This window comes from Garra rufa, chromosome 4 (genome assembly GCF_049309525.1).
Source record: "Garra rufa chromosome 4, GarRuf1.0, whole genome shotgun sequence".
NCBI classification, from domain to species: domain Eukaryota; kingdom Metazoa; phylum Chordata; class Actinopteri; order Cypriniformes; family Cyprinidae; genus Garra; species Garra rufa.
The window spans coordinates 25,518,978-25,536,275 of record NC_133364.1 but is presented as its reverse complement, the minus strand read 5'-3'; the positions used below and the strand labels follow the sequence as shown (position 1 = coordinate 25,536,275).

General features: G+C 39.8%; 1 protein-coding gene across 1 annotated transcript in view; it reads left to right on the top strand.

Moving 5' to 3' along the window:
• Positions 1–746: 746 nt before the first annotated feature.
• The window catches only part of celf2 (cugbp, Elav-like family member 2), a 107,560-nt gene continuing 91,008 nt past the window's right edge, over positions 747–17,298 (top strand). Inside the window, exon 1 of the mRNA XM_073838906.1 lies at positions 747–958. Within this exon, the coding sequence (XP_073695007.1) occupies positions 840–958 (119 nt within the window). The 5' untranslated portion in view covers positions 747–839. The remainder of the gene's footprint in view (positions 959–17,298) is intronic.

The window sequence follows — 17,298 nt, the reverse complement described above, 5'->3', positions numbered from 1 at the left end:
CAAAACCTAACCCGGAATCAGTGAACTGTTTCAAAACTTGGCACAATAAACGGAATAAACCGCTAAGACCAAGAGAAGACAAGTCCAGTTTACTGTATAACCTTTTCAAACTTGTACCATTATTTCATTTCCATGGTAAAGGACAGCTTGTTGGTAGTAAATAGACAATGTGTACTACTTGGCTACGTCACCCACGCCTCATTTCCGTCATCTGCAAGACTTTTGCAAACAACTATATGGGGATATCTGGGCGCAGATAACATTTATGTAGCAATACAAACAATACAAGCAAAGTTATTCTTTAAGTGGACCACCCAGTATGTCCACTCAGTTGTTTCACTGCTCTTTCGGTTCTTCAGCATTGATAAATTATCCAAAGTAGTCCCATTTAATATTAGGACAAAGATGGATGTACTTGAAAGAGACAGACCAGTGTGGAGTCTTGCCCACTTCTTGAAGGCGTTCAGACGGCGCTTCTGTAGTTGTTTTTCTTGTACAGATATGAGATACGAGCTGTCCTAAGGGGTGTTGGGCATCCTGGACAACAGCAGGCTTCTCAATGCTAGCCAGCACCAGGCTAACAGCACTAGCTCTGGCCCAAAAACAACATGAGCTGTCAGAAAGGGTTATCACAGCCCAGTGAATCAGACGGGAGGAGGGAGGGACAAGGGGAAGGAGGAGGGAGCCGGCGAGGGTGGATGGGTGGGAGTGTTACTGCGAGAGAGACAGAGAGAGAGAGGATTCAGACGCTAGAGAAAGGGCCAGCGTACACCCGCCACAACTGAAAGCACAAGGATCGTGTGCGTGTGTAGTGCGTGCTTGCGTTCGGAGTAACGGCGATGTTGGAGCACTCCTCTGAGCTGGGCTTTGTGCCGAGTGTGTGTGTGGACAGCATGCGATACCCATCCACCGCGAACAGCGCTGTCTCCATGAGGAGCACAGAAGAACTGCTGCTGAGGTAAAGCTGTCCCTGGACAGCACACAAAGACATGCATGCACACACATACACACAGATCCAAAAGGTTCGCCGTTCATAGCTGCAGGCATGCGGCGAGCCGTTTCAGGAATGTTTGGTTGACGGCAGCCCTGCGGTTTTGTTGGCGCGGTTCGTTGACATGCCGTTTGTAGGCCGGTGCGTGCATGCAGTTGTGTTTTTGTCAAATTGCGGGACCCTGCCTGCGCTGTACCGCCTGCACTTGTCTTGCCAGACGTAAAAATGCGCAGCTTGCTATGTTCCCCTCTCTTGTTTCTCTTCCCCACGGTTCGTTCGAAGCCTCTTTAAAGACTGAAGAGTTGATACAGCTATAGAGAAGTGTTTGAAGATGCGCGTGCATGCACGCAGGATAATGCGCGTGTGTGCGCAAGGGAAACAGAGTGACAGAAAGAGACATTGCATCCTTGATAATAAAATTGTGCTTGTGTGCTCACTTATTGCAGTCGGGTTTCCGCAGAAGCGGTCTTAATCTGTATTAATGCACCATGTAAAGTGTGCGAGTGTATTTGCATACATTCAAGTGTGCTAACACACTTGCGAGGACCTAAATTCAGAGTTTGTTTGGATGTAATAATCGCATTAAACAAAGAGAGGGACAAGCAGGAGGGGTTAAGCCCCGTCCCGCCGCTAGAAAGATGTCTGCTTTTGTTTGCACGCCTCTCTGACGATTGGATTTAGACGAGTGGAGGGGGCATTCGGTGTAGCGCTGAAAGCATTCTCAACAATGGGATGCTCCGACAATGGGGCTGTCACTCACTTCGTGGCTTGTTTTCTACCTCTCCTCTCGGTCTCTGTCTCTCTGACCATTTTTTAAAAGTGGAGAAGGGTGCTAATCAGGCCGTGTCGGGTTGGTTTTTCTCCCAGGGTTATGGCCGGTTAATAACGCAGGCGTTTAATGTGCAGAGTGAAATGGGGTGTGAGGGCATTAGTTGGGCCAGAGAGGCAGCCATGTTGGTTTAAAGAGTAGATTTATGGCCTTTTACTCATTCATTGTGCTTGTGCTCAATGGCTTTTAAAATAGCCCCCGAGGAACATGAATCTCTCCAATGACTACAGTCAGGTCTTCTGGTGTAACACACATACACACACACACACACACACACACACACACACACACACACACACCTTGGCCATAACTCTAGCTCCTCCAATAAAGAAATGTCAAATGGTATTGTGCCGTACAGGTTCATAACCATCACACACACACGTGTGCATAGGCAAGCTCATTAGAGAAATATGTCCATATGTTAACAAACGTACCCAAGCCTGAATCTATGGTCTTGAGAACGCTTATCGTTATTTGATGAAAAAATGATTTATGGCGCTACACGATGGGCCACATACACGGGAAAATCGTACATGCCGGGATTGTAAATAATCTATTGCACGTGCCCCTGGCAGTTGTAATGCGTCGTTCGCTGAGGACTCACATCGATTTATGCTGCTGTGCCTAACTTCAATCCATCTGATGCTGAACGTACTGTAATGATGGCTAGAAATGCAATGACTTTATTTAAGATTGATCATTAGGTGTAATATTACTGATATCGAACATCTCTCATGTCTTTTGTGGCACCTACATCGTTTTTAGTCCTTATAGACATTCATTTGAATGTTGTGGAAGTAGGCAACTCATGAGATTGTCAAGCGCTGCCTGTATGAGTGTTCTTTTGAAGACTTCAGCTATTTAAATGCTTTAGCAAAGGCTGAATGTGTTTCTCACAGGAAGTTGAAGGGTTAAGCAATCACGGATGACACCAGGTCAGTTTGCGCTTCACAGGCCATCATAAAAGCTTACACTTTCCTCCTAAAACCGCTCGTACAGCATTGCCGACTTTCCGCTATAAACACTAGAGTTTGTACTCTGCAATTAGTGGCTTGGAAAGCCATTCATTGCGGTAAAACAAGGCGATGGCGGTTATGTCTGTGTGTGGCTGTGGCGACGGGCTGCTGTCACTGTGCATTCTGGGATATGTGTGCGAATGTGTTGTAGAAATGTGTGGTTTTGTGTTATAGGAGAATGACCTGTCCCTAGGTGCCCACCGCCGAGCTGTGGCTCAGTGAAGCTACGCGAGTTTCAAATGAAAATAAATGAGAAGCAGTGACCAGCACTCTCAGGGTCCCGCTTTAATGAGGGGAACGGGGGAGGGATGTTGAAACAAAGGAAGGGGGTGAGATGGATAGAGAAAGGAAAGGGGAAAAAGGCTCCTTAATGAATGTAGGACTTGGAGAGAAATGGCAAATTTATTTAAACTCCAATTTCGCTACCCAAGACCTGTTCAATTAAACCAGTAAGGTTCATTGCACTTGGTAAAAATCACTCTGAGGTTGGCATTCTGGGATAGCGGGAGGCAAAAACGGGCCTTACCTCGAAAGCTAGGCAGTTTTATGATTTTGGAGGCAGATTTAGTTCTACATCAGTATAAGTAGCTTGTGAAATTAATATTTGGGGAGCGTAGAGCGACTGGAATGTGATACGATATGCTCTTGATGTTCTGTGATGTCATAAGAGCATTACTGCTGGTTGGCATGGTGATGATGTAAACAACAGGGGTCGAGTTGATGTAGTAGATTAGACAGGCTAGTCATCCCAGATTACTCTGACAAGCTTACACATATGCACTAGTAAACCACAGCACTCAAGGGGGTGATAGAGTTACCGTTAAATGTGTCATTAACCGCACCTGTTATTAGGTAGTTAGAAACATGTTGACAGATCAAATGGACAGTTTACTCAAGAAATTGGCCATAATACTGTACCAATTCAAAGACGTGAAGTGAACGAGGACTAAGGCTTCCAAGCTTCAATACAGAAGGCACCATAGAATAGGTTTATTTGAAGAACAGACCAAATTTAAGTCATTTCCCTCTCCATTGCAACTGAATTGTTGAGTCCCTGAGTTAAATCAGTTAAATTCACAAAGAAATCATTCAGACCTATTTTCTGAACTGAATCAACAGTTCATTGAAAATAACTCAAAGGCCTTAAGCCACCTTTCCACTATCTTTGACATTTGTATGTTATTGTCACATTTCGATTCCTAAGTGGCAATCGCACAGAACTTTTATATTAGTCATAAAGCAGTAATTACCTTCTGCTTATTCACTATGGTAAAATGAATGAATAATCGACATACAAATATATATATATATATATATATATATATATATATATATATATATATATAGGTCTGCCATTTCACTAGCACTAGACAGCGAATTAGCCTTCTAATCTTTTCTTTGATGTTGGGCTTATACTTAGAACACTGTGCATGTGGTTTAGTTCTTCTGATGTGTAATGATAAATTCATTACATCATCTGTTTATATATATGCGCATTTATACGAACAGTATGTGACCCGAGGCAAAGTATTCCATAGTATGCAACATAGCGTAATTGAGAGTATGTGTATGTATGTGTGTGCTTTCACCCAAATGAGCACGCTCACTGCTTTACATAATCCATGAGTTAATCAAATATTCATGAGCCCAAACAGACTCTTCTGACAGACCGCTGACAGCCCGTCTGTCCGTCTACAAAGCTATATGCAAGGGATGATGTATATACTGTGCAACAATAAAAAGAGATCAAAATGTAGAGATTTTGCTATACCGTGATATATGTTTGCATGTTATATACACGTAGGACTTTAGTTGTTCACTTAGTCAAGAATAGTGCAAGTTTCTGCATAAATTTAACTGATATTTAGTGTACATATACTGGATATTCTGAATGTTGCTCAATGTTCCAATTAGAATTTAGAAAGCATCACTTCTACCAACCCAGACTTGTTTATTATGTCACTTCTTGCAAGTTTTGTGACACTTTTAAAATGTCCAGTAATAGCGCAAAACAGATAAACTAGTCTGGGAACGTTTTATAATTTATGTTCGTTGTTGTATGTATCGCAGCAGTTTGTGCGGTGAGTGGCACTAAAAGGTTAATGCCTTTTAAAAATATTGTATCCCAGACATTGTTTAAAAAAAAAAAAAACTTTTTCTGAAGCAACTTTGCTGTTTTAGCTTGCTTACAGGTCTTGGACCCTTTTATCATGACTTGTGTTTCACGGGACCCAAATGCTTCACATTGCTAGTGTACCACCTTTACAAGGTGAGCTACCAAGCAAGTTTACTATGAAACTGGATACATATTAGTTACATATGTAAACATATTCATTTTTAAACGGTTAGTTCACCCAAAAATGAAAACTACTTTACTCCCATAACTAATTACTCCCATAAGACCTTTCATCTGTTCATCTTTGGAACACAAATTAAGATATTATTGATGAAATCCGAGCGCTAGCTGACCGTGCATAGACAGTAACGGTACTACCACATTCAAGATCCAGAAAGGTGGTAAAGCCATCAATAAATAGTCCATGAATGCAGGTCTTATGGGTTTGGAACGACATGAGGGTTATTTCGACGTGAGTTATTAATGAAAGAATTTTCATTTTTGGGAGAACTATCCTATATGTATAGGTACGTTTTTAAAGTTCAAATACGCCTATGTTGACTTCAACAGCTTTGCGTTTTAAATGTGCTCTAAGCGATACCAGTTAGCAGTTCTGGACCTTATTCTGGGCTTAGTTGCTCAATTTGACACACCTCCTCATTCTAAAAATCCACCCTACAAAAATACCACAGAGATCAGCAATGGAGAAGGAGAGCATTTGTCATTTTAACTTTACGAATGGTCCCCACAAGTTCCCTCCTTTTCAGCTTCCTCGATTTTTTAAGACCACCCTTAATACATGCAGTCATTTTTCCTGCCCCATATCTGCCATCATTAACGTGTTCTCCTTCTTCTTACCCCTTATCTATCTACCTTCCCTGCCCCCACGCCTTTCTCTCTCTCTCTCTCTCTCTCTCTCTCTCTCTCTCTCTCTCTCTCTCTCCACCCGTTAGGTTTGAACTCCTGGTGTACTATTTTTGTCTCTATGCACTGCAGCCTGCCCGGCCAGCCTTTCTCTCTTTCTCTCTTGTCTCCTTGCTCTCCTCCTACGTGGTCAATCAATACGTGTTATAGGCCAGCTGGGTCCAGACCCAAGGGGGAGAGGCATAGAGAGAGAGAGAAAAGGTGTGAGAAAGAGAGAGAGAGAGAGAGAGAGAGAGAGAGAGATAGAGAGAGAGAACACAAAGAATAAGAACCCCAAGAAAATGAGGCAGAACAGGGGCGTAACTAGGATCCGAGAACATTGGGAGCTCAGCCCAGGGCATTTATGCCGAAATAATAAAGATTCACTAGAGGTTATCGATGTAATGCACCATGATATGAATCCTAAATGATAAGGATTTTTACATTCAGATATAATGTGAGGGTATTTGTGACCTCGAGTAATCCTCCGGTGTGTGTTTATCCATATTGCCACTTGCTGTCATTAAAATTACCGCTGGCAACTCTCTACTCACAATAATGCGAGGCAACGATAATGCAGTAAGCAGGTTCACACTGTAAAATCCAATAGTTTACCTTACTTAGATTTACTTAGTTATCTTTACTTAGTTGCTATACTTACTAGGTTGTATTAAGTTACAGCTACTTTCAATGCAAGTAAAACAATTTACTTACTGCTTTGAGTGACGCTTACTTAAAATATTCAAGTAGCCACAAAGGAACCAATGACATTAATAAACCAGTGAGAGGCAGCAGTGCACTAATATGTTGCTAATTTTCTAAATAAAAAAGAAGAAGAAAAGAAAAGTTTTTGAGGTGGGTCAATAGTTAATCTGCAGTTATTTTTCACAACTTACATTCACTTATTTCCCAAAGTCATCTTGAATGTTGTTTCAATACAACTGAAATATTTGAAAGAACATCACATTAACCTAAATTGATGTTAATTTTCATAAAATGTTTTTTGTACCTACCATCATAGTGATTAATGGTCCCTTTGGTTGGGCAGTTGGAACTTTATTTATTTTATTGTAATTTTGTTCCTATTGATGCAGCAATGCAACATGGAATCATAATTATTGATTTCAAGGGACAAAAGTAATATGCAGGTTGCTTTTAGAAGGCAACCTATTTAAATAAATCATTAGCTTATATATTTTTAATATTTACTGATGATCTTTTAAAACTTCATTGTTCTTCATATTCATAAACACCTTGATACACCTAATTGGGTTGAGATTATCATTAACTATATGTGGTGATGTGCTCGAGTCACAGACAGACTTCAACATTCAGCACGCTAATCACAACAATGGTAACAATTCAGTTTTATTTATTTTTATTAATTGTGACAATAACCATTTTATTATTTTATTTGCTCTTTTGTTGTGCTACTATTGACACAAGACAGTAAATAAATTTAGCAAATAAAAATAACAACAGTAAAACAAACCAATTGCATAATTTATGCATGCTACAATGCACTCTGGGAGTCAGTGAGTAGCTATACTAAGTGAAGAGTAAACCTTAAGTAAAGGATCAAGTAGCCCCTACAGTTCTTTTTTAGTTGCTAGAACTCTCATGTAAGTAAACTATACTAACTAAGCATTTGTCAGTACAACATATTATTTCTATTTCACTTTACTTAGTTGTTTTAAGGCAATCGGTTTCCATGCTTTTTTTAAGTAAGCCCAACTAATTAGATTTTACAGTGCAGGGCAAGAGAAAGTATTCAGGCTATACCCCCAAAACCCCTGGGGAGAAGGTGAGGGAAAAAAGAACAAAAAAATGACAATAAAAGAACAGAGAGAGGTAAAAGGGTAACAATAACAAATGGAGAAGGAAGAACAGGGAAACCTTTGACCTGAGAGTGTGAGAGACAGCGAGGAAGAGGCGAGCCCATATGAAAGACGTCTTGTGGCTAAATTCCATTATCTTCTGTGAGAGAGAATTATATCAGCCCTTAAGTGCTTTCATCAGACTTCTTAACCCCAAGAGAAGGACACAGAAGAAGAAGCCAGAACGATTGAAGGATGTTCGGGGGGCGACATGAAGGTCTGTGGTGTGAGTTCTTGTTCCGAACTGCTTAAGCCGCTTAATACCACACGTAAATTGTCCCCGCTACCTGCCAGATATCAGTAAAATGGGTATCCTGAGAAATCACTCTATCTTATTGACTCTTTTCCACGGACAGGGTGCCAGAGCTCGATCCCGGTGCGTTTCCACTACAGAAAAGACAGTTTTGGGACAGAAAATTGGCTTCGCATTTGCTTTAGCTCCCCAAACCTAAGTAAGATTTATACTAAGGCTATAAACAAAGTGTGCTATGTGATGTTTACTCATAAGCAAGTTATCTAGTACTGTGCGTAGCTGCGTCAACGCTTTGCTCTCAAGTCAGTTCGGGTTTTCTTACATCGAGTTGGCTGTCTTGTCTTCATAGGGCTAAGTTTTGGAGAAAAGGATTGCATTTAAAAACAGAGATGTTAGCAAAACAGATGTTAGCAAAGCAAATGTACATTATTAAGCAAAACTATTTTCTATTTCACATTCAAAGAGATGCTTGTGTTAGCATTGTGTGTTAGCAGTCTACAATACGCCCTTTCCTTCACGTTCACCCCGAATTCTCTCGTCTAAGCTTTGGCTGTCTTTGGGTTTACTGCTGAGGTTTCTCTCCAAACAGAAGCCCATTTAGTGAATTCATCATCTCCATAACATGCGTAACAGCAATGCCGAGCATTCGTAAATTGCTTCTTTATTGCACAATCCATTATGTAATGGTATATTTGCTCAAGGTAGTAGATATCGCATTGTGCGAGAACAGCGGAATGTTTATAAACCTGTCCAGAACTCGCAATGTATTTCTTTTTCGGTTTTTTTTTTTTTTTCTGTGTAATTGTTGCACAAAGTGTTGGTGGTTTAAGGCCTACATATATAGACTTGAACAATGTAATGTATTGTTGGAAATTACTGTATATTAACTACTTATTTCTTTATTTATGAGTCACCTTTGCTCAACTGTCCAAGCTGGAGGCGGTATTTACAAGTGTTTCTTAGAAGCAAAATTGACCCCAGCGGTTTAGTTTGCGTATTATAATAAATTGTGTAAAATCATTGCAGAAGTCTTGGTCTATATCTAAACTATCTCTAAGGATTTGGCTCTAGGGTTAGTTTATCTTCTGTTTTCTCATAAATGTTACAGTTAGAAGGAAATATTGATTGTGCATCCTTGCATACACAAACATCTTCCTTGAATACTAGCACATTGTTGGCTACAAGACCTAACAGACCACAACACATGTTTTGTTTATCGCAAATTGCCAAAACTGTTTTCTATGGGTTTAATTTGACTGTTTGTTGCTGGTTATAGCACTTTAATTCTGCACAACTGCTTTTTAATGGCAGCTGAAATCCTTCATTGCACTTGGTCTTTAAAGACGAGCGTGGCCCATTATGGATTTTTGTTTTGTTTTGAGGCTTTCAGCTGAATATGTTGTTATCTAATTACCATGGACAATTTAAAAGCATAAACTGCAACGCAATGCAATTTTTTAATGGTTCCTAATTCAGGCTGTATATCCCCAGATCTGTTTTATGCGAATGCGAGGCACAACATCCTATTCTTCCCCATCATTTGTGTGCGTGCATGTATGCATTAAGCATGAGTGTGTTTCCCATGACCTAGTTCCTGCACGTGCTCTGTAGAGCCACGGCTCGAGACCCCCTTCCCCTGGGGGCACGCGGGGGGAAAACAAAAAGAAAACGCGCTCTTTCATACGCATGAACGGATGAGCACAGGAAAATAGGGATGCGCCTCGTATTGCATTCATCATTCGATGCAGTAAATACACTGATGCAATAAATCTTCAATACATAGAGGTTTGTTTATCATCTCTCAACCTCATTTTGGTCCACAAATGTTTATACCATGGTAATCTCAATAATTAGGAACAATACATGTTTCTGCAAGGTTGCTTTTTATGTAGAAAGTATAGTTTGCCCTCAAAGATGGAAAAACAGAGGGTTGTTCTTAATTAAGTATGTTTTTCATTTCTGTTGAGTACAAAATAAATATTTTGCTCAGTTTGAGTTATTTTGTCTTGGGAACAATGAAAATGAAAGGGGCTGGAGATGTTTAAAGAGATAGTTTACTCAAAAATGAACATTCTGTCATCATTTACTCACCCTAAAGTTGTTCCAAAGCTGTGTGAGTTTCTTTCTTCTGTTAAACACTGAAGAATATATTTTGAAGAATGTTAGTAATTAAACACTTGACGGTAGCTGCTGTTTTCCTTAGTATTTTCCTCTCCATTCTATGTAAGTAAACTGGTTGCCAGTACTCTTCAAAATATCTTCTTTTGTTATATAGGTTTGGAACTGAATTTTCATCCCTTTAACTAATGAAATACCATTATCCACATTATACTTTTTCTCCGTAAGAGTGGGCCTGGGTCTGGCTTCTGGTGTCATCCACGTCAAGCTATTTTTAGCTTTACAAAACAGCTTGTTTTGCTGCTTGATACTCCAAATTGATGTGTTTTACCATGTTATTTCAATGTATTATCTTAATGAACTGGTTTGTAGTGCAAACCGTTTGCTGCATGTTGTTCTTCTTCTCGTTATTTCCCTGTAGCATTGCATCCATAGGCCTACTTCCACGTTAAAATTAAGGTGGATATCTTGGTTTGTTGTTTTTGAATACATGTACAGTAAATGTGATTTTAGAGCTATTGTGGAGGGCGATGTTTTCAGCAAATTCAAATGGACCACTTTTGTGGTGTTTTTTGGTCCCCATTCACTTCAATTCATCATATGGATAAGAGCTGCATGGACATTCTTCAGAAGATCTATTTTTGTTCTTTCCTAAAATGAAAGAAGCTCTTACCGGTTTGGATGCTTTAATTCATCCTTTCATTTATATAAAGCCGGCCGGCTGATATGGCTCAGGGATGCATTGGTTAAAAACTCGCTGCAGCAGCAGCTCCAGCAGCCACGCCTCTCCCTTCCCGGCGCTTGACGCTCCGGAGCGCTAGTTGTCTGAGAAGAAGGTTTTTTTTAGGGGATTGTAGAGGAAAAAACACTCTAATGGGTGAGCGGAAAAGAATGTGACAAGCGCAGTGAGTGTGTGCGTGTCCAGTGCCGCTCGCGCTGCTGCACCTGTCCCTCTCCGTCTCGCGCGCCCAAACTCGGCAGGCAGGCTCGCTCGGAAGGCGGGCGTTATCCAGTCAGCGGCGCACAACACGGTCAGCCTGAACATGACTTCGTCGTACAATCTGGATTTTCTACCCGAGATGATGGTGGAGGGACGATTGCTGAGCGCCGGAGAAAGGATGTAAGCGTTTAGCTGTTTATCTCATTGCTTCCTCAGCTCTCTTCTGTCATCTTGTTCGGCGCGGGCGTGTTGACAAATAGGGCACGCGGTGGTGTGTTTGCGCCTCGCGTTGTGTTATCAGCAATCAGATAACGGGGCTGATGGTGCTAATGTTGTTTTTGCTTTTAACTGCATTTATTGGGCCGCTGCTCAAACGCATCCGGGAAATAAACACGTTGGGTTTAGTGCTCCGTTAATCGGACGGTCCGAATCATTTCTCAGAGTTTTGTTATATTACGTCGTAGACTGATCTGCAGTGCATGGGCGAAATTGTAGCATTGAATAGTGAATGTAGTGTGCGAGAAGATGCAGTTCAATGTAACAGTCCACTGATATCACATCTGATTAAAAGTGAATGCAATATAAAGAATTGGGGTCACTTTGATACTCGCTAAACGGGACGTTTGTGGCTTTTGGGGGTAGATTCGATCATAGGAGGGAACACAATTTCAGTTGATTTGCTTGTTTATTTAAGACTCATTCATATTTTATCAGGGTCAACTTTGTTGTTCGTGTCCCAGTCACGTTTTCTTGGTTAAATAAACATTACTGACACTCTCAGAAAAAGAAAGAGGAAAACAACTATTTCATAGTTTTACATTACGATCTAACAATTAATACTAATACAATTCTAACTAATTAATATTCTATTTATTAAAGCCAATTATGAATCTCATTAAGTTAGCTGGTGTTTTTAAGCTTTTTTACATTTATTCCAAAATAGTAACTCAAGGCAGTAACAATTTAAACAACATATTTTATTTGTGAACTTATATTCAGCTGTTCTTTTCTAATAGTTAGCTTTTAACTATTTTTGAGTTTTTCAGGTCATCAGTCATCAAAAAATAATATTGGTCACAGACACTGAGATTTCCTTTAAATTTCACCAAGCTGCTTACTAACTAAAAACTCCCACAGATCATGTTTCCAGGCCATTTTAAGTCTTATTTTGACGTAACAAAGTGGTTATATCTAAGTGTGTGAGTTTGTTTACTTATTTTTGTATTTAGTCTTTCCATTAACACCATATTGTTTATTCAGACTGAGTGCCTGTCAACACAAAGCCCCTTTCTAAACAAACAAACAAACAAAAAAATCCTGTAAACACAGCTTCCTGTCAAGAAATATCGGCATACACATGAAACCACTGAAACCAACTCAAAACAATGTAGTATATATGCCAGACCAGTATGTGGCACTATAGTAAAAACGGAGAATAAGACTTGGAGCATGCGCATAAACCTTGCATGCTGTTTACAAACCCAACACAACAACAATCAGATGAAGATTGATCAATACATTTATTACACTATTTATTAATATGGGGTGATGATATCATCGTCAATATGGTGTCTGTGCACGAAAACGCAAGGGTGTCCTTTTCAGATTTATCCACTCTGGAGTTCCCAAAACACCACATTCGTCTAGACGAAACGTCGATAAGATACAAAATTTGTATGTATACAGCTAAACATGCCCTGATTCAAGAACACGCACTGACACAAGAGGTGGGATTTATTGCATGAACCAATCACAGCCGAACATAACCAGTCATATGCAATCATATCGCGATGACTCTCATGTGACTCCCCCTCCATTCATTCTCAGTTACCCCCTACCAAACTCACCGCATGCTTTAAGGGGTCTGTTAAAATTCAGTGGGCTCAGGGGAGGCGAGGAACTTCATCTGCTGGTGTCGCTGTTGGACAATGTTGAGAAAAAAAGAGTGATTTGTCCACTTTTTAATGTGATATGTTGTAGTATTAGCGTTGTTTTATTTTTGTAGGCTGTTACAGTTTTTTTTCTTATCCTCCATTGCCTCCTTGAAGGAAACGCCCCTATAAATAAAACATGGTATATTTAAGATATCTTTTATTGTAAATGTAATGCAATCTTTATCAGATATTATTACATATATAATATTGTAAATGGTGCATTAGTATAATTTCCCCCTCCTTTATGCATCAATGTAATAAATAATTCCTTTACATTGAGCGCATATGATCCGCAGCGCAGTGTCAGCTCGTGCATGAATAGGAGACATGTGACTGAAATGGCTCGAGCTCGGTGTTGAAAACATGCGCCGCTCCGTCTCTGCTTTTAAACCATCGGAATGCGCAATGACTGACTCCCCTTCTCTCTCTCTCACCCCCCTCTCTCCCTGTATCTGGGTTGTTTCAAATTTGATTTGTTACGTGGCATGTGTTGCCGAAATCAGATTAGAGCACGCGCAGGACACGTAATTCACTTAAAGTGCAGTGTTGCGGGGCGCGAGGGATAGTTTGATGCAGCGCGAGCTCTTCACAGACGCTGCCGCTGTCCCACTTACGTCCGCTCGCCTTTAACTACTAACGCTTGATGAGCACTTGTTTTCTGGTGAGAATTTCGCCCCGTTCCACCTTTCCGCTCCACATTTTCCTCACTATTACATCTACGGGCTATTTACAGTTGATAGAGTGTGTGACAGTCTGCTATTTGTTTATGTCTAACGACACTTTTGGGAACAATTTGAGACAGAACGTTCTGAGAGAAAAAAACACCCGCGAAATTACAAACAGCATATATGAGGAGATTAAATAATGACTTCACTCTCTTATAAAGATGTCAAAATAAGTACTTTGGAATTTGAGGTGGGGTTACTTTTTTGTAATTAGCTTAATTTAAAGACAGAATGCAACCAATATGGATCTATTTATTTGTTCCTTATTGTGACCCAATTCATGTATACATGTAGTTAAATGAACACAGTCTTAATTAAACTGCTACAAACAATAACAATACAAATGTACAGATTTAAATAGACATTATATTTGTGACCCTAGATAACAAAAGCAGTTGTAAGTAGCACAAATATATTGTATAGGTCAAAATTATCGATTTTTCTTTTATGCCAAAAAGCATTATATTAAGTAATCATTAGGATATTAAGATCGTGTTCCATGAAGATGTTTTCTTAAAATTCCTACGGTAAATATATCAAACTTAACTTTTGATTAGTTATATGCATTGCTAAGAACTTAATTTGGACAACTTTAAAGGTAATTTTCCTCAATATTTAGATTTTTTTTTTTGCACCCTCAGACTCCAGATTTTCAAACAGTTGTATCTCGGCCAAATATTGTCTTATCTTAATAAACCATACTGTACATCATGGAAAGCTTGTTTATTCAGCTTTCAGATGATATATAAATCTCAATTTCAGAGATATTTGTTACAAAAAAAGTACCAATATCAATTTAGGAGGGCCTAACTGCTCAGAACTTTTAGTCAGTTGGACTTCATATGGATAGATATAGAAGCCTGTTTCTGCCACTAAATAAAAAATTAAAAAGGTAAATACGACTGTTTATCTCGCAATTCTGACTTTTTTTTCTCAGAACTGTGAGACATAAATGCGAGTTTATATCACACAATTCTGACTTCATTTCTCAGAATTGCGAGTTTATATCTCGGAAATATGACTTTATAACTCACAATTGCAAGTTTGTATCTCAGAATTGCAAGTTTACATCACACAATTCTGACTTTATTTCTCAGAATTGCAAATATCTCACAATTCTAAGAAAAAAGTCATAATTGTGAGATAACAAGTCGCAATAACCTTTTTTTAAATTATTTTTTATACATGGGCGTAAACTGGCCTACATACAGTAGATAGATGTGTGCTTTATCAGAACTAGTTGGTTAAAATCTTGTACCAGGCCTCATCTGTTTATTTCTGTCTGTTGTGATGAGAAATATGTGAATAGGTCTTGTTAATTTTTCCAGTTATGCCATGTGATTGCTATCAAAAGATCTTTTTTTTTTCCGCTCATGAATGTTTCTCTTTGTGTAGGGGCCTTTCTGTTGTGTTCAGCTCCCAGGTTTGTTCATTTGTATTCCTGCTGTCCCCACATGCCTCTTTTTTCACATCAAGACTTGTAGGTGAATTCGCTGATGGGCGAGTTCACCATAAGCATGGACTAGCACTTTTGTGACAAGGTGTTGCTATCAGTCTCCCATTACACACACACACACACACACACACACACACACCTAAGAAGGTGGACGGGCAGCATCCAGCTGGCCCGTGTTCCAGCGAGTGAATACTTGCTAATCTCTCTCTTCACTGTGTGATAAGCCGCTCACCTCTCTGCCAGAAAAACATTACACACACTCGAGTGAGAATATAAAACACCTGTCCTTTAAATCCCCAACTGCGCAGTCCACATTTCTGCCTGTCGTAAGCCACTTCAACTGCCAACTTTGTTGTTGATTCCCGATTCTGGTTTTTTGTTTTGCGGTAAAGTGAAGTCATTTGACTGGCTAACTTAATTTTAGATCTGAGAACACTCCAGCGGTCCACCAGGACACAAAGAAGCTCTTATTGTGTGAAGGGAGAGGGGCTGATCAGAGTTCCGGTGTGGGGTTCAGTGAACTTGTTTTCCATCCCACTGGAGGATGTGTTGGAGGATCGGTGGGAGGGGACGTTGGCAATTCAGTCATGTTTTTTGCAAATATGATGCAAATTTCTGAAAATAACTAGGTTTTTTCATTTCTTGCTCATTTAAAACTCACCGCTGCAACTTTATGTTTCACAATAGGGACTTTATATCTCACAATTGCCTGTTATTTCAATCTTTATCTTACAATTACTTTTTGGTCGACGCGGAAAGGGGCTTCCATGTTGAAAGTCTTTTCCAAGAATGAAAATAAAAATAAATTACACAAATCAGCACAAAAAGAAAATTGTGTCAAGTGAATGTAAGTTATAATTTAGTTTTGTATGCAGGGAAATTACGACGCTAGTAGTTGATTTGATTTCTGAAACCCAACATTGTTTGGTGAGATTGACTGTTTTTTTTTTCTCTCTTCAGCAGGCAAGTATTTTTTTTCCACAATTATCTTCTCGAAACTCTGGGAAGTCCGTAACCTTTGACTCATGACCTGTTTGAGTGGTTCCTCGCATCTGCCGTTAACCTAGAGCATGAGACATGAACGGAAGAGAAGGAAGACAGGAAAGACAGAGGGAGGGTAGAGATGCCTCCAGCGCTTACAGCAGTTTCATTCCAGAAATCGCTGGAAGATAAAGGGATGATTAACGAGTGTGAGAAGCTGTGCCACAGACACACACACACACACACAATCAGCCAACCTTAAAGTCATCGTGTAATCAAAATTGACCCTATTTACTTTCTTAATATGCGTTCCTGGTCTTATTGTGCACGACTCATCGGTGCATGTTATTAATATGTTTGTCTTCATAATCTTCCATCAAAATGCAATAACTTTCTTCTTAAACGCCTGACGTCCCAGTCAAAAAGCCTCATCAAAACTGGGTGGCAATGGCGTAGTCCTAAACGTCCAGAATGCTAAAGCGTGACTTTTTAAACTCAAGGCCAACGTTTTCTTTTAACGCTATAAAGCTGTGTTGTGTTTCAGGGTCAGATGTGTGTTTGTATGCGTAAGTGGTACTGCATAATTTCTGCGGTTCTCCAGCCTGTATGTGTGAAAGTGACGGATGAGGAAACGATTGATGCCTCCTTCCTCAAGTCTGTATTGTAGAATCAATTTGAATGTACAATCAACAAAACATGAAGTGCATTCGCATGCCTTTTAAAAGTAGATTGTATTTATGTTGCTATTCAATGCGTGATTATTGTTGCATTTTATGATTTGCATTTTGTTTTTGCCTTTTAAGACCCAATCAGAGCATATCTGTGACCCACAAGCTGTGAAGCACTTGTTTAGAGGACTAAATCTTTTTTTTTTATTCTTGTCTGTATTTGCCGACTGCTTTGTCGCCATTCCTCATTTCTCTCGTTTACTCGGTCTCTTCATCTTATGCACACTCCGCTCTCTGATTTCACTGAGAGACAAGCATGTTTCGCTTTTTGTCTATGGTCACGCGTGCACTCGTGACGATGACTTTCAGCTGCTGAAAAGCTGACTACAGTCAAGGCAGAAGTGTTTGTCTAGAGTTCTTTATACCTGATGAACAACATTCTCCCTTGTGGCCTTGGAACCATAGAAATCTCTTGCTTCTTTTCACACACA